At 47.7% G+C, this 18,611-nt stretch overlaps 1 protein-coding gene across 2 annotated transcripts in view; it reads left to right on the top strand.

Annotated features, from left to right (window-relative positions):
* Positions 1-492: 492 nt before the first annotated feature.
* FLT3 (fms related receptor tyrosine kinase 3) overlaps positions 493-18,611 on the top strand; it is a 581,742-nt gene continuing 563,623 nt past the window's right edge. Inside the window, exon 1 of one of the 2 annotated variants that reach the window (XM_085621634.1) lies at positions 493-617. In XM_085621634.1, coding sequence (XP_085477760.1) covers positions 569-617 — 49 coding nt within the window. In that variant the 5' untranslated portion in view covers positions 493-568. The remainder of the gene's footprint in view (positions 618-18,611) is intronic. The other variant, XM_085621633.1, reaches the window with a different exon arrangement.

Genomic DNA, 18,611 nt, shown 5'->3' with positions numbered 1-18,611 from the left:
CCTCTATTTACAAAGAAAATGGGGAGCTTCGTGTGTGGAGTTTTCTGCATTTAAGGTGGAGAACTTTGCACATTAAAGTTAGAGCAGACGCAGGCAAAGATCGCCCCCCCCCAACCACCACAAAAAGTTGTAGTGCACTACTTTTAAAACGCAAAAATGCTTTCAGGAATTGGAACCATAATGTTAAAGTCCAGTCTTAATTACCGAGTGTGTGGCCCCCAAATGTACCCATTTTAACAATAATACTAATAATGTCTGTAAATGCTGCGTGCCTGTCCTCCACAACTGACCCCAACTAGCCTCCCCTCTCTACACCTATTCCATATCAAAACTGTTTTCTTATCGTTCAATACTTTTTACTCTGAGATGCTTAAGAGAATGAAGAAGTGGTTAGCCACAGTGAGTGGTTTTGTGGTGAGTGACGTATTGCGAGAAAATAGCCACCTGCAGAAGCTGAAACAGTCAACACTTTATCAGGGGTCTCTCTCGGGCTGTGCTTTGTGTCTGAAGAGGAGGCCACGAGGTTAGTATACAGGAAAAGCAGCTCATACAACCCTGAAGCAGGAGCATGTGTGTGCGCAAGCTCGCTACAAGCTGGGGGCTAGTCTGGATACAAGGTAGGCACGACAACATTGCTGTAATAAACTTTAAAGTTATTAAGCATGTCACTCTATTAACTAACAATGGATTTCTGACCATGTCTACTTTGACGGGCTCTCTGCATCTTCTACTGTTGAGTGGGATCATTGTGAGCACTTGATACGGATATGTGAATAAAGGATGCTGTCTAGCGTGTGCGAAATTCCTGTTATTCGCACTTGCGTAATTACGCAAAATGTTGGAACAATTATGCTAAATTGAATATAATTGTGCATAATGCAATACCGTCATTTAGAACTATATTTTAGCACAAAATGCATCATATTGTTAATTTTTTACACGAGATGTCTTTGCTCTAAAAAGTCCAGCGTGAAAATACTAGTTTTGCAAACACAGCCGCTTGCATTCTTGTTGTTCGCATTCTTTCTGTGCTCCTGCGCTATAATTTTCCTACAAACTATGGCGTAATTAGGTGAGTGGTGTAATGGCATCATTTCTGGAATCTAGTGTAACAAACTTAACTCAAAACATGAATTTCGCTGGCGTAATTTACATTCCGCCTGGGCATAACGCTGTCCCGAGCATTATACACATGCTATCACATTCACTTGTAATATGAGAACTAAGAAGAGAAAACTTCCCTAGCTGCATGGAACATTGTGTTATTGTTAACAATCTTTTGATGCTCATTTCATTAAACATGGTAAGCAAAGCAGTAGGTTCTATACTGACTCACTGACAGTCGCTTTACTTCTGGTTTCTCTTAGAAATGCCTCACTCTTTGTTTACAGAGTTGGAGCGAGCCGACCGTCAGCACCGTGTGTGTGCTCTGCTCCGTTGTTCACTCTCGCTCACTTACGTATTCTGTCACTCTCATACCGGCAAGCTCACTCACTCACAGACAGACTGACTGTGCCTCTCACAAACTTACTAACGGAATCGTTCACATGTACCAAAGATTGCCCTAGACAGTATGTTAGATCTAGCCTAGAGAAGGCTTTACTTGCTTCTGCAACCTCATGTAATCACACTCACACGCATGCACACACACATAAATGCAATCACATACATATGTGATGCTTTGAATCAGCCCTCTTCATCCATTGGTCTGCACAGTTGCCAATCACATTGTGCGTCCTTTACCTGATGCATACAGGTTGAGAGAATGTGGCAATGTAGTGCTGGTGGTAGTGGCAGTCGTGATTATATTCCTGATAGTAGTGATGGTGATACAGGTGGAGGTGGTGACTGGGAGGATATTTACGGCGATGGTTTTGGTGGTAGTGGAAATAGTTGTGATGATAGCGATGGTGGTGGTTGTGATAGTGCTAGTTGTAATAGTGATGGTGCTAGTGGAACTGGTAGTAGTGATAGTGGTAGAGATTTATGTTATTTGTGAATTTTTCATATAGCTGGAACATGGCCAGAAGGCATCAGAGTGCTTTACAACAGTAGCAGGATACAAGGGCACAGCAAACTACAGCTACAATAATTCAACTCAGGCATTTGCATCCGTAGCTGCGACCAGGACAGGTGCAGCCGTCGGTCACGGGTCACGCACGGTTCAAGCATCGATTGAGTGCTGGGGTCACACAATGAAAGCACTTCATATCCTAGTGGGTGGAGTACTTAAGGATGGTCGAGGGTGATAGAAGTGCTGAAGATGGAGATATTGGTGGCAATGGTGATGTTGGAGGTAACGTCGGGAGTGGTACTGGTGATGATAGGTGTGTCAGGGGAGAATGGGAAGGAAATGTCTGTCAAAATGTGGGGTGCAACGGTCACGAGGCGTGGTAGAGCAGCAGCCTTCCAGAGCCAACTAATTACCCCAAAACTCTCTTTTTTCATTGTGTAGGGAGTGATCCAGCTATCTTGCCTGGTGCACTGCAATTCCGTGCACCATTCCTTGTACAGGTGATAGCTGTGCAGTTTTTTTGTGAACACCAACAAAGTAAACTTTTTGAAGAGTCACAGAACATTGACGTGGCTGGTTTCCAACCTAGAAATACATGAAAAAAGGAGAAAGCATGCTTTCAAGGGTGGGTGGGAAAGGAGGGGGTTTCCCCGAATGAAACGGACAGGTTCTGTGCTTTATGTACTACACACAGCTGTAAGTATGATGCAGTAGAAAAACACATCGAAATCTTCAACTTCCCAAAAATGTATGAATTGCTGTGAATATCATAAAATAAATAAATCTCCTTCAAATGTAGCTAGAAATTCACCGGGATTGGACATCTGATTAAAAAAAAAAAAATCCGAATCGTGCTATTGAAAAAGAAAGAAATATTAGAGTACAAGAAATATAAACTCAGTTTTTATTTTCTGGGTGATGTTTCGTAATGACTCCGTGTCACAAAGACTACAATGTTCTAATCCAGATTTTTGTACCACAGCATGCTGCATTCTGGGAGTTGTAGTCGTAATTGACTTCATTTGATCCAGTGTAGCTAAAACACATGAAAACAATGAGCTGTAAAATAAAAAATAACAGCACTGGATGGAAAATTGTGTTATTGGTGACATGGTGTAATCTTAATACTTTGCACTGTACAATGGAGTTGTATTTTTAATAGGAAAGTATGTTTGACCAGTGTTCTTGAGATGTACATCCTATTTCTGCGAACGACACACGAGGCAAAATATACAATGAAATTAATAGTGTGACGCAGTAGCTCACCTGCGAACATTAACATTTAGTTTTTTTTTTTTTTGCATCTTTTATATAGCGCGAACTCGACCCGAAGGTATTGGAGCGCTGTATATGAGCACCGTATTTACATTACATATTCAGGCACGGGGAGATTAAGTGATAAGTACCGTGTTTTCTTTAAAACTGCCAGGTTTAACTAATTTATGCCACCTGTTCAGAGGCACCAACGCTGCCCATCCACTGCTGCCAAGTTCAGTACTGCAACCAAGGTCAAGGCCAGAGCAGTCAGTGTGTCAGAATGGAGAAATGCGAACCTAGCTGTATGTAGTGTATTCCAACCAGGCAGCGAGCTGCCTTCTCTCTTCCCTTTACTCGCTCTCTCTAACTTTATTTCGAATCTAGCTCTGATAATAAAGCTGCAGCATTGTGATCTGTGCTCTGCTTCACCCGGAAGCAGTCTCTCGTTCTACGCCACCCACTTCTAAACACCAGTATGTAAGCAAGGACGATGCTTATCTCAGAGCAACACACATCGGGGCATATTTACAAGGACATTTCGGAGCGGGGAACTGCGCCAAATTTAGCAGCGCAACGACAGTTCCAAAATGCAGGTATGCGCTGTATTTACAACAATACAGTACACCCCTGTGTTTTCCTAGCGCTGGTGGTAAAATGAGCTGCCTAGCGCCAATTCAGGCACCCTTGCATAGTGCAAAGGTGCCTGCGTTTCAGGGCAGGATTGTTTATGCGCCGTAAGAATATACGTGAACGATCAATGGTGATGTATTACATCTATCTGTGCTGCATTCTGCAGCACACATAGAAGTAGCAAATCGTCATTATTTAATGATTGTTTATGTGCGGGAAGGGACACGTTCCTGCACATAAACAATCATTAATGACATTTTGCTCTTTCAATGGGTGCTACAGAATGCAGCACTCAAAGAAAAAGCAAAAAGGAGTATGTCTCCTCGTTGCGCCATTTGAACGTCTGCTATTGAATGCCGTTAGTTTTTGCCGCTGCCTCAGGTCTACACATCCTTGTAAATTTGAGGCAGCATCAAAATGCAATGGGTGTTGCGGTTGAACGCCCACAACAACACCTATTGCACGCCCCTTTCACACAAATTGATGGGTGTAAAGGGGCCTTGTTTACAAGGCGGTGTTAAGCCACTCAAAGTGGCTTAGCAGCGCTTTGTAATTATTCAGAAGGGCATAACGCCACCAGAACTTTGCTACAGGTGACGTTATGGTGGCGCTATCCCCCTGTAAATATACCCTTCAGTGCTGTTCCTTTTTCCTTCCAACACACCTAGCGGCATATTTACAAGAAAGTGGCAGAGTGCGGATTTACTCCAAAATTGCTAATGCCACGCTCCATCACTTTAGAAACAAAGGGATGCACTGTATTTACAACAATACGACACACCCCTGCTTTTCTCCCTGCGCTGGCACTAAATTAAACTGCCTAGCACCAACAAAGGCACCCTTGCACCATAGTGCAACGGTGCCTGAGTTGAGGGAATGATTGTTTATGTGCAGGAAGGTGTTCCTTCCTGCACATAAACAATTACTAATGGTAACTTTTAACTCCTATGTGTGCTGCATTTTGCATAGAAGTAGCAAATCATAATTTTTTTTAATGATTGTTTATGTGCAAGAAGGAACACCTTCCTGCACATAAACAATCATTCATGGCAATTTGCTGTTACTATGTGTGCTGCACAATCTAGCACTCATAGAAGTAGCAAAAACAAGGAGAAATTAAGCATTTTTCTCTCGTTTCACCATTTTAACACCAGGTTTTCCCTGGTCTTAAATTTTGGTGCCACTTCCTATTTACGCCACCCTTGTAAATAGGGGGCAGCGTCAAATCAATGGTTGTTACGGCAGTTCCCATTGCCCACCCCGTTCACGCTAAGTCTAGTGCGAAAGGGGGCCTTATTTACAGGGTGGAGTTAAGCCACTTTAAGTGGCTTAATGCTCTTATAAATAAGGTGAAGCCCCTATTGCCACAGGAATGTCGCAAAAAGTGATGTTCCTGTGGTGATAGGGCTTGTAAATATGCCCCCTAGCTGTCAAACCCTGGATGATGTCCCAAAAGGAGCAGCAATACTCCGACTTCCTTGCGCAGCTCCTTGAAATGGGTTTACATTTCAAAGAAGTAGCCCCTAGAGTTCTACAAGGCACGCTGTGATTTTGTACATGAATTCACGGTTGTGTCCTGCTGGGAGGCATTCACACTTCTGCTTGTCTCAAGAAAGATCATAGTATCTGTTAGATCTGGGGGTCTCTAGTTGGCAGAGGTATACACCTTAGACCAAATAGGGACCCTTGCTTCTAGTCAGGGTACAAGGACACACACGGTAGATAACCCCTGCTCACCCTCTAGGTAGCTTGGCTCGAGCAGACAGGCTTATCCCCAAGGCAATGTGTAAGGTATTTGCACGTAGACACCACAATGATCCCCCCTCCGCACACCATAAACTTAGACCACAGAGGTGAATTATATAAAAAAATAATATATCTTTATCTAGTTTCCGCAGTTGAAATCAAGCATCACAGGTTTACACTATATTCGCTTTCTTGGTTGGTCGGGATCTTTAAGACGATAGTCTCTAGTCTCTGGCGTGATTCGATACTCACTGAGAATGAATCAGTTCGTAGGCTCTTGTTGTTTAGGCAGCTACGTTGCTCCGTCGGTGTCACTGCGCTCGTTGTACAAAGCGCTCCTCTGGCTGTTCGGTGCAAGGTTTCCACAACTCCCTCGACGAGCCCTCAGTGACGATGTCGGCGTCACCGGAGTCAGCCACTCACAGCGCGGCTTCGTAGAGCATGGAAGTACGACTCTTGGTCTGCCTCAGGCCTCTGGGTCGCGGCAAGGCACGTGCCGATGAGCACGTCGGTCTTCTTGATGCGGCAACCGGTGTCAGGCCCGGATCAGTGCGGTACTCTCCAACGAGGCAGAGAGCAGCCCGCCCACTTCACCGGCAGATGTTGAGAAGCTTGGTAGAACAGTCCACGGTCCCTGCAGCACACAGCAGCGCAGGGGGGACACAGCAGCGTCTTGGGTTCGGACAACCTTTCTATCCCTGGGTTGCGAAACAGGAGGCCAGCTCTTCTCAGGCCCTTGGAGATTCGGTTTAAGACACAGCACACAGCAAAGTCTTGTTTGGTCAAGTGGGTAGAGTCAGCACACAGCAAGACCCCTTCTCCTCCTCAGCTTCAGTTGTACAGCAGAACAGGTCAGCCCTTAGAGCACACAGCAAGGCAATCTTCCTTTAGTTCTTCAGCGGTCCGTCTTTCAGCAGAGGTTCCTCTTGATGGTAGAATCTAAAAATCTGTTGTCAGGGGTCTTGTACTTATACCCCTAAAAGTCTTTGAAGTCTTTGTGCACGTGGGTCCTGAGCCCGGTCTGATCCAGTTCTGGGTGTTGCTGGAGTACTTTGTTTTCCTGGCTTCTACATTCTTTTCAGAGTGAGGGGCAGAGTCGTCAGCCGCCCAGCAGGAGGTGGAGCCAGCAGCGTGGCAGGCAGGCACAGCCCTATTCACTCCCAGGTGCTGTCTCCTCCCTCCACTCTCCTTGCAAATGTCGCCATTCAGCAGAGGGCTGACTCAGCCAACCTCCTGGGGGATCCCCAGCCCCTGTCACTCTCAAGCCAGACAGTCAATCCACAAGCACGCCCAGGCACACAGAAGGGTCAGACAAGAGAACAGCTACTCTCTAAAAAGTACTATTCTCCAACTCAGGATTTAAAAACAACCTCTCCTAAAAGATGTGTTATCAAATGCTGAGCTCAGGGATATCAAACACTCATGTCTTATCTTGTTCCTATGAGAAGATAGGCGGATAGCCATTGGCACCAGCCTCCCCCATGTTAGCCTATGGAGCAAGATAACCTTGCAGTAGTGAACACACAAAATGGCCGTTGTTCACTACCAGAACATGTTACCTGCACTAGTACATGCTCTACCTTTTACATACACTGCACCCTGCCCAGGGGGGTACCTTGGGCCTTCCATAGGGATGACTGACGTGTATAAAAAGGGAAGGGTTAGGCCCGGTCAGTGTGGACACTGGCCAGGAGGACATGGCAGCCCGGGGACTGCAGGCAGGCCTGCGGTGGCAGGCCTGAGACACCATTTTAGGGCTACACAGGTGGGTGGCGCAATCAGCGCTGCAGACCCACTAGTAGCATCTGTCATCACCAGCCCTGGCACACACAGTGCACTTTACTAGGGACTTCATGGTGATACAGATATGCCAATCAGGTATATCCAATCAATATGATATTTTACACAGGGAGCACTTACACTCTGGCACTGATTAGCAGTGGCAGAGTGTCCAAAGCATCTAAACCAGCAAAACGAAATCCATCACAGCATCAAAAATCCAGGTAGCAGAGGCAAAAGATAGGGGAAAAACCCACGCCAAGGATGTCAGGTCTAACACGTGTCCCCTCCAGCTGAAAGTGGGGAGAACTACCCACCCTCTTGGGAGTTCTCATCGCTAAGGCGGAAAAACCTGGACAGACCATCAGCATTTGCGTGCTCTGTACCGGGACGGTGTTCCACCGTAAAGTCCATTCCCTGTAGGGAGATGGACCACCTCAACAGTTTTGGATTCTCACCCCTCATCTGCATTAACCATCTGAGGGGCCTGTGGTCGGTCTGAACACGGAAGTGAGTCCCAAACAGGTAGGGCCTCAGCTTCTTCAGGGCCCAGACCACAGCAAATGCTTCCCTCTCAATAGCGCTCCACCTCTGTTCCCTGGGGAGTAGCCTCCTACTAATGAAAGCTACAGGTTGGTCCCCGCCCTCGTCGTCCATCTGTGAGAGTACTGCTCCCACACCTTGCTCTGAAGCGTCTGTTTGCACTACGAACTCACTCGAAAAGTCGGGCGCCTTAAGCACCGGTGCTGTGCACATTGCAGTTTTCAGGGCACCAAAAGCAGTTTGACAGGCCTCGGACCAATTCACTTTCCTGGGCTGATTTCTAGAGGTTAGTTCTGTCAAGGGGGCGACAAGGGTGCCGTATCCCTTGATGAACCGTCTGTAATACCCGGTGAGTCCTAGAAAGGCTCTCACCTCTGTCTGCGTCTTGGGGGGTTCCCAAGCCAGAATGGTATCAATCTTCGCCTGTAGGGGCGCCACCTGGCCGCTCCCCACCTGGTGTCCCAAATACACCACCGAACCCTGCCCTATCTGGCACTTACTGGCCTTGATAGTGAGGCCTGCCTTCTGCAGCGCCCTCAACACTTCACAGAGGTGTTGCAAGTGTTCCTCCCAAGTGGAGCTGAACACAGCAATGTCATCCAGGTACGCGGCGCTGAATTGCTCCAGCCCGGTCAGTACCCGGTTGACCAGTCTCTGGAAGGTGGCAGGGGCATTTTTCAATCCAAAGGGCATGACGCGAAACTGGAAGTGCCCCTCTGGTGTTGAAAATGCCGACCTCTCCTTTGCCCCTTTAGTTAAGGCAATCTGCCAGTACCCCGAAGTCAAATCGAAGGTGCTGAGGTACCTGGCAGCTCCCAACCGATCCACGAGCTCATCAGCTCTGGGGATGGGGTGCGCGTCAGTCTTGGTGACCGCATTGAGCCCGCGGTAGTCCACGCAAAACCGAAGTTCTGACGGGCCACCGGGTGTAGCAGACTTCTTGGGAACGAGGACCACTGGGCTAGCCCAGGGACTGCTAGAGGGCTCAATTACCCCTAACGCCAACATCTTGGAGACTTCTTCCTTGATGCTGGCCCTGACCTTGTCAGCTACTCTGTAAAACTTCTGTTTCACAGGCAGGCTATCTCCAGTGTCCACATCATGGACGCACCAATTGGTGACACCTGGTGTCAGGGAGAACAGGGAGGCAAACTGACCCAACACCTGGCGACAGTCTCTCTGCTGCTCTGGGGTCAGGGTGGGCGAGAGGACCACACCATCCACTGACCCGTCTTGCTCCTTGGTTGCCAGGAGGTCAGGGAGAGGATCACTATCCTCCTCCCCACCATCATCGGTAGCCATGAGCATCGTCACTTCAGACCTCTCGAAGTGGGGTTTGAGGCGGTTCACATGCAAGACTCTAAGGGGCTGCCTAGAAGTCTTCATGTTGATCAGGTAGGTCACCTCACTCTTGCGCTCTACCACCTCATATGGCCCGGTCCACTTGTCACGGAGCGCACAAGGCTCCACCGGCGCCATTACCCACACTTTCTGCCCAGGATGAAATTCTACCAGAGTGGTATTCTGGTCGTACCATCTTTTCATCTCCTCCTGGCTGGCTTCTAGGTTCTCCTGAGCGAGCTTCCTGAAGCGCTGCGTTTGGTTGCGGATGGCCAGCACATAGCTGAACACATCCTGGGGGGTTTTCCCACGGGATTTCTCCCACCCCTCCTTCACCAGTGTGAGAGGTCCTCTAACAGGGTGGCCATACAGCAGTTCAAAGGGGCTGAACCCTAAGGACTTCTGAGGCACCTCCCTGTAGGCAAACAACAGGCATGGTAACAAGACGTCCCACTTCCGTCTCATGGGCTCCGCTAGGCCCATAATCATACCTTTCAGGGTGCGGTTGAACCTTTCAACCAACCCATTTCCTTGAGGGTGGTAAGGAGTGGTGAACTTATAAGTTACCCCACACTCCTCCCACAGAGACTTCATATACCTAGAGATGAAGTTGGTACCCCGGTCGGAGACCACCTCTCGGGGGAACCCCACACGGGAAAAGATCCCCATCAATGCACGGCCCACCACGGGTGCTGTGATTGTCCTGAGAGGGACTGCCTCCGGGTACCGAGTGGCGTGATCCACCAAGACCAGGATAAACCTGTTGCCTAAGGCGGTCTTGGGATCCAGGGGCCCTACTATATCGATGCCCACCCGCTCGAAAGGGGTGCTCACTACAGGAAACGGCTGGAGGGGCGCCACGCACTTCCCTCCGCTCTTACCACTGGCTTGACAGGTTTGGCAAGACTTACAAAAGGTACCGACGTGCTTCTTCATCTGGGGCCAGTAGAAGTGGGTGACAAGCCTGTGATAGGTCTTGTCTTGCCCCAGGTGTCCTGCGAGAGGCACGTCATGAGCCAGACCCAGTAAGAAGTTCCTGAAGCGCTCGGGTACCACCAGCACACGGGCTGCACCGGGCTCAGCGAACTCAGGCTCACTATAAAGTAAGTCATCCTCCCAGTAAATCAAATGTTCCTGGGACCCTAGGCCCGCTGCCTGGTCTGCAGCCTGCTGCCGCACACCAATGAGAGAAGGGCACTCCTTCTGAGCCTGGCAGAATTCCTCCCTGGAGGGACCACCCTCTTGCTGCCAATGGGTCAGCTCAGGCAATTCCCCCAGTTCGGCCACCTGTTCCCCTGTAGGTTCCAGGGCATCCCCCTCAAGTTCTGCTTCCTCCTGGACCGTGGGAACAGTGGGGGCCGGTTTCCCGCGCCCTCTGCCCCTTCCTCTCTTGACAGGTCCCCGGGCCATGGTTCCAGGCTCCGGTTCTACTAATCCACCCTTACTGGCTGTCATGGCACGTGTGGATACACAGATCCACGCTGGTAGTCCTAACATCTCCAAGTGAGTTCTGTGCTCTACGTCCTTCCATGGAGAACTCTCCAGGTCGTTACCCAACAGACAATCTACTGGCAAGGCATCACTGACACAGACTTCCAAGGTACCAGAGACTCCCCCCCATGTAAAGGGAACACGCGCCATCTTGCAGAGGCGCACTGAAGTGTCGGCTGCCACTACTGGGCAGAGCACATTGGGAATGACTTGCTCTTCAGACACCCACTGACACCTGACAGATGTCACACTAGCCCCGGTGTCTCTCAGAGCCTCTAACTCCCTCCCATTGATGGTCACCTTTTGCCCGTATTTCTTAGTGTTAGCGGGTATCAAGGTATCCTGGACCATCTCTTGGTCTCCTAAAGAGACAAGGGTCATCATAGCTAATCCCTCCTCCCCACTGGAAATCAAATCCCCTCCCAAAGCTACACTAGCTAACCCTGGGACTGGAGCAGCAGCTGGTGCTGGGGGTTTCTTGGGACATTTAGGGGCGATGTGCCCCACTTCCCTACAAGCATAGCAAGTAGGCGGTGGTCTGTTGCCCTTAGGGGGCCAAGACCTCTTAGGCTTGGGGGCTTGGGACTCCTTCTCCTGGGAACTGTTTTGGGGCCCTTTAGAGAACTCCTTACTGTTACCCTTGTCCTCCCCACCTTTCTGCTGGGTACCCTGTCCACCCTTGGCTGGCATACTTACCACCCCTTTGTTGACCTGGTGCTAGTCCAGCGGTCTGCCTCTTTAGCAAGCTCACTGGGATCAGTTAACTTGCTGTCTAAAAGATGCTGGCGCAGCTCTGGAACACATAGACTACTCAAGTGCTCCCAACTAATCAAGTGACACAACCCCACATAATCAGTAACTTTGCTGCCCTTTATCCAACCTTCCAGTGCACGCGTGTACATACTCACACACTCCACCCAAGTACTCGAATCAAGTTTCTTGAAGTTCCTGAACTTCTGGCGGTACTGTTCTGGTGTAAGCTCATACCTGAGGCATAAGGCCTCCTTCATCGTGGGGTAGGTTAAGGTCCCTGCTGCTTCTAAGGGTGCCAAGACATCCCTCCCGGAGGCCTCAAAATGCTTCCACAACCTTGCTCCCCAACTCTTCTCAGGCACTTCATTCATCTTCAAGGCAAGCTCATAGGATCTAAACCATACGTAGATATCCTCACCCCTCTGATAATTCTGTACCAAATCTTTCGGTATGTATACTTTACCCGCCTGTACTGGCTGTGCGCTGCCACCATTCGGACTGGACTCCACTTGTTTGGCTTTAATGTCCAGCTCCCTCATGTTCAACTCATGAGCCAACTGGAGTTTTCTCTCTTCCAAAGCGAGAGCATTCCTCCTCTCCTCCGCCTCTTTCTCGCTGTCAAGGCGCAGTTTCCTTTCTTCCGCTTGAGCTTTGAGCTTAAAAAGTTCAATCTCATGGGCCCTAATCCTCTGATTTTCCTCCAGCTCCTCTGGAGAAAGGCTCCTACTGGAGTGGGTGCTGCCAGCCCTAGACGCTGGCCTATTCACTGGCAGATCATCGGATCCAAATCCGTGCTCCGGTGTGCCATCCCCTTCAGTAGTTTCCTCGGTTGCGCCATTCTTGGCCTCCCACCAGGCCCTTAGAGCTTTCTGTAGCTCCGTCTTGTTGGCGCCGCCCTTCACTGGGCATCCAAGCTGCTTGCAGAATTGCTTTAGTTGCTCCTTCTTATATTCGAGCAACTTTTTCACTTCGAACTGCAATTCCGACTCCTCACCTACTCCATTCAGAGACATGATACTTCGTCGATCCTCCAAGAATAGTCTTCGCAAAAACTTCGTGCAATGCAACTGCTTACTAGATTAGTGATGTACGAAGAATCACTGCAGTTCAAGTGCAAATACTGGTTCTAATCCGCACCGCTGACCACCAATTTTAGATCTGGGGGTCTCTAGTTGGCAGAGGTATACACCTTAGACCAAATAGGGACCCTTGCTTCTAGTCAGGGTACAAGGACACACACGGTAGATAACCCCTGCTCACCCTCTAGGTAGATTGGCTCGAGCAGACAGGCTTATCCCCAAGGCAATGTGTAAGGCATTTGCACGTAGACACCACAATGATCCCCCCTCCGCACACCACAAACTTAGACCACACAGGTGAGTTATATCAAAAAATAATATATCTTTATCTAGTTTCCGCAGTTGAAATCAAGCATCACAGGTTTACACTATAATCGCTTTCTTGGTTGGTCGGGATCTTTAAGACGATAGTCTCTAGTCTCTGGCGTGATTCGATACTCACTGAGAATGAATCAGTTTGTAGGCTCTTGTTGTTTAGGCAGCTACGTTGCTCCGTCGGTGTCACTGCGCTCGTTGTACAAAGCGCTCCTCTGGCTGTTCGGTGCAAGGTTTCCACAACTCCCTCGACGAGCCCTCAGTGACGATGTCGGCGTCACCGGAGTCAGCCACTCACAGCGCGGCTTCGTAGAGCAGGGAAGTACGACTCTTGGTCTGCCTCAGGCCTCCGGGTCGCGGCAAGGCACGTGCCGATGAGCACGTCGGTCTTCTTGATGCGGCAACCGGTGTCAGGCCCGGATCAGCGCGGTACTCTCCAACGAGGCAGAGAGCAGCCCGCCCACTTCACCGGCAGATGTTGAGAAGCTTGGTAGAACAGTCCATGGTCCCTGCAGCACACAGCAGCGCAGGGGGGACACAGCAGAGTCTTGGGTTCGGGCAACCTTTCTATCCCTGGGTTGCGAAACAGGAGGCCAGCTCTTCTCAGGCCCTTGGAGATTCGGTTTAAGACACAGCACACAGCAAAGTCTTGTTTGGTCAAGTGGGTAGAGTCAGCACACAGCAAGACCCCTTCTCCTCCTCAGCTTCAGTTGTACAGCAGAACAGGTCAGCCCTTAGAGCACACAGCAAAGCAATCTTCCTTTAGTTCTTCAGTGGTCCGTCTTTCAGCAGAGGTTCCTCTTGATGGTAGAATCTAAAAATCTGTTGTCAGGGGTCTTGTACTTATACCCCTAAAAGTCTTTGAAGTCTTTGTGCACGTGGGTCCTGAGCCCGGTCTGATCCAGTTCTGGGTGTTGCTGGGGCACTTTGTTTTTCTGGCTTCTACATTCTTTTCAGAGTGAGGGGCAGAGTCGTCAGCCGCCCAGCAGGAGGTGGAGCCAGCAGCTTGGCAGGCAGGCACAGCCCTATTCACTCCCAGGTGCTATCTCCTCCCTCCACTCTCCTTGCAAATGTCGCCATTCAGCAGAGGGCTGACTCAGCCAACCTCCTGGGGGATCCCCAGCCCCTGTCACTCTCAAGCCAGACAGTCAATCCACAAGCACGCCCAGGCACACAGAAGGGTCAGACAAGAGAACAGCTACTCTCTAAAAAGTACTATTCTCCAACTCAGGATTTAAAAACAACCTCTCCTAAAAGATGTGTTATCAAATGCTGAGCTCAGGGATATCAAACACTCATGTCTTATCTTGTTCCTATGAGAAGATAGGCGGATAGCCATTGGCACCAGCCTCCCCCAAGTTAGCCTATGGAGCAAGATAACCTTGCAGTAGTGAACACACAAAATGGCCGTTGTTCACTACCAGAACATGTTACCTGCACTAGTACATGCTCTACCTTTTACATACACTGCACCCTGCCCAGGGGGGTACCTTGGGCCTTCCATAGGGATGACTGACGTGTATAAAAAGGGAAGGGTTAGGCCCGGTCAGTGTGGACACTGGCCAGGAGGACATGGCAGCCCGGGGACTGCAGGCAGGCCTGCGGTGGCAGGCCTGAGACACCATTTTAGGGCTACACAGGTGGGTGGCGCAATCAGCGCTGCAGACCCACTAGTAGCATCTGTCATCACCAGTCCTGGCACACACAGTGCACTTTACTAGGGACTTCATGGTGATACAGATATGCCAATCAGGTATATCCAATCAATATGATATTTTACACAGGGAGCACTTACACTCTGGCACTGATTAGCGGTGGCAGAGTGTCCAAAGCATCTAAACCAGCAAAACGAAATCCATCACAGCATCAAAAATCCAGGTAGCAGAGGCAAAAGATAGGGGAAAAACCCACGCCAAGGATGTCAGGTCTAACAGTATCACATTTAGAAAATTGAATACTAACTTTGTATGATATTGTGGCCTTTGTACAGAGCCTCACACCCCAGATGAGTGGACAAGTAAGAGCATTGTTTTTAGGACCCATGTGGAGGGGTGGAGGGGGGATGGAGCAAGCATGGGGATGGGTGGGGCGACTGGGGTCCAACCAGGTATTATAGTTGGTTTACTACTGGTGTCCTGGGTTGTATTATGTCTCTGCTAACTGGGCCAAGCGCACCCCTTCCACACTTGACTCTTAGGGTAGCGAAAGCGAGCAGTCAAATGCTTCTCAGGGAGGTACTGTGGGCGACAAGAGCTTATTGTCGAGCCCCGTACTTATATTGTAGTTAAAAGACAGTACTTTAATCTCACAGCAAACGAAATATTACACTATATATCCACCTCTTGTATTCATTTAGGCAAACATTATTATGTTGACGCGGCAGATTCTTCAGCACAGTCTAGCCTCTCATCCTAGTGGAAGGAAAAGTATCGCATTTGCCTGCTGGACGGCATTGAGGTTCTAATATTCAGCTGTTGTAATTCACGTCCCCGCTCTCGGAGCAGCAACAGCTTCATTTCTGTTTGGTCTGCAGTGCTGACCTTACATTAGAATAGGGGTGGCTGATCTGTGCAGTAGCACTTGTCTTTGGCAGTTGTGGCCTCCCTAGCTCAGACAGAACATTCTTGACCTCTGGGCCCAGTTAACCTTGAAGATGTTTCTTCAGCAGGTGCAGCCTTAGGGTCGATCAAGATTCACCTCCTGATGTTGGCAACGGCAGTCTCTCTGTAAATTGCTTCATGACATAGTGATACTACCTCTCATAAAGTCTTTGTGCATTTCATGGTGGGATCCACACAAAAAGACATGGGGACCTTGTCACAGCATAGGTCTGACCTGGCTTCACTCTCTGTTGAGGGCAACCTTTCTCTGGGTGTTCCTCATGCTGGAAAAACAAAGGGTTTCTTCTCCTGGACAGTTTCTCCTCCTGCAGGACCAGGCACTCTCATTCTCTCTCTCAGCAGGTAGACAGGCATGCTTCTAGGCGCCAGGAAAATCTGAGGTACTCCAGCATAAAGTAGGAAAGTACAGATTGCAGGTGACTTACACTTAGAGCATACCCTGATTCAATCTTGGGCTTTTTAAACTAGTGCGAAGGGAAGATTAAGAAAATTGTGTTTACTAAGACCATCCTCGTCTGCCAAATTGTTAAGATTGAAACTTGGAATTGCGGGTACATTTGTGTCTTTAACCAACATTATTTGATGGGATATAAAGTGCTTCATGCCCCAGCTTCTTCTTTGAGATCCCTCCTTAAGGCAGATATTTTGAATGATATTGCAATTATTAATTTTTGCGGGGAAATTTCTTAGAGCTATGGAGTATTTTGAGTGTAATGTCAAAGTCAAAGGAACTTATTGAGTGCACAAATCACCAAAAAGGTCTCATGGCGCTTGCGGAGACTCCGTATGGGCTGACGATCTGATGTAACAGCGTTATTGATGGTCGAATAACCAAGTTTTTAATTCCTTGCGGAAGTGCTTGTGATTAGAGATGGTTAGAAGCTGGGGCGGGAGCTTGTTCCAGAGGGCGGGTGCAAGAAAAGAAAAAGAAAAATACACTATTATTATAGGGATGGTTGTCAGCGCATTAACGATTGTTTCTTAGATCTCAATCTATATGTCTTAGTTTTAAGCTGGATAAGGTTCCTTGTACTTCCTTGAACTAAACTGTATAATACAGTATGAAATTATATTTTGTTTTGACTAGCGCGACCATATTTATCTTTTCAAATCCCACATAGTATTAGACGTTTTATTATGTCCTTGCACTTTGGAAAAGTCCCTCTAAACGTAGTATTGGAGAAATGGAGAAAGAACTCCCAAAAATATTCTGTTTGTTACCTCTGCTATAAAGAAACTCAAAATGTGTTTCATGTTTTGCACTTATGTCCGCCATCATTACAAGAGGCTAGAATCATATATTTATTATCGTTGATAAAGAGATACAATTTTGACACCCATCAAGTTGTTATGGTGTTGCTAAAAAATACAGTGCTAAAAAGGCTAAAAGGTTAATGTGCAACAATGGGTGTAAGGTGACATGGGTGCTTGTACACGTTTGTATTGTGGTTAGCTGTTCCAAGTATTTTGATCAGTCTAACTGTATTGGATTTAGAAAAGGTGGATTCTCTGTGTGTGCAGGATGGAAATGGTATGAAGTCACAGATTGTAGGCCACAATAAGATATTTGGCCCTTACTGGAAATATGGGCACGCATTATTAAGAAGCAAGGGATCCTTACTAATAGAAGATCTCCTTGATTGAGATAATTGCTCTTGGTCCAGATTTGGATAGTTCTTTTTTATACCGAGTACATGTTGGATCTGCAATTGGAGGATTAGATCAAGTGAAACATTATTGTCCATGACGTGCTTCTCAATTTAAAATTCCTAGGCCTTTCAGAGAATGTGACAGAGGACCAAGGAAAAGTTTGTCTACCAAAAAAACTGTCTCCAGGATGCAACATATTCATTATTCATCTGCAAGAACTCTTTCTTTTTTTTTTAAACTATTTTTTTTATTTTAATGTATTAAATAACATAACAATACAGATCTGCATTTGATACAACATCATCATATAATACTTTCTTTACAGTCACTTAGTCAAATCAGTTTTATCGCGATACATCTATATTCTCACACCCTTACACATCTCCGTCCAACTCACTATCGTGTTCTGGGGGTTTACAAATTTCTCCTCTATGTGTGTTCCACTTTCCCCACACCCTAGCCCATATGCGAGGGCATCTTCGGTTTATAAAAGTGGCCTTCTCCGCTACCATGACCATATCCATATCTCTATACCACTGTAGTATTGTTGGTAGTATTCCCACACCCCATTTTCCAACTGTGCGGAAGCATGTAGTGTTGCTCTAAGGGACAAAATGGTAGATTTGGATAGACCTGATAAATTGGCATTGCTGCTAGGTATATGGCGAGTACCAGGGCTTGAACTGATGATCTGATCTCTTCTAGTGCAATGGAGTTATGAGTATGAAGTTATTCTTGTCAGTTCATTAACACGCTCAAGGAAATGTAGGTTTTAGTCTATCGTGAATCCCAGGATTTTGCTACGAGGGCAGTTGCAGTTAAAATCCCTAAGGAGGGGAGCAGAGCTTTAAGCCATTTTTACACAGGTGGGTGACTGCATGTGGAATGATGAAGGGTGAACTTAGTCATCCTAGGATTCAGTTCAACAAAAAGTAGAGATCCGTTCAATCAATTTCTGAAGTAACATTTTCGGATTGATTATATTCAAAGGATTGCAGACTATGAGGTACAACCGCGTTTTGGTGTCAATTCTTGAGTTTCTCCTTTTACCATTACAGTCTGTGGATCTATGTGCATGTTAAGGAGGTGAGGAAAGAGTGATCATCTTTGTGGTACACAGAAGTTTAAGGTGTACTCTGATCACTCAAAGGTGTAGAGTATAATGAACAGTGGTGGCTCCTACGCTAAGGCAGAGGAGCATGGCCCTACTGCTTCTGAGCAGTGCAACAAAGGAAAAATAAAGTGATAATAACAGGATCTTATTATCATTTTATTTTTCTCTACGGAGCCAGGTTGGACGAGGCGGAGCTGGGCTTCTGTCAGAGTACACGAGAAGGAGTGGTAAATGCACTTTAAGTGCACATGATGGTTTGGATGGCCGTTTTGGTCTGG

The sequence above is a fragment of the Triturus cristatus genome, chromosome 8 (genome assembly GCF_964204655.1).
Source record: "Triturus cristatus chromosome 8, aTriCri1.1, whole genome shotgun sequence".
NCBI lineage: Eukaryota > Metazoa > Chordata > Amphibia > Caudata > Salamandridae > Triturus > Triturus cristatus.
This window is presented reverse-complemented; position numbering and strand designations above follow the sequence as displayed.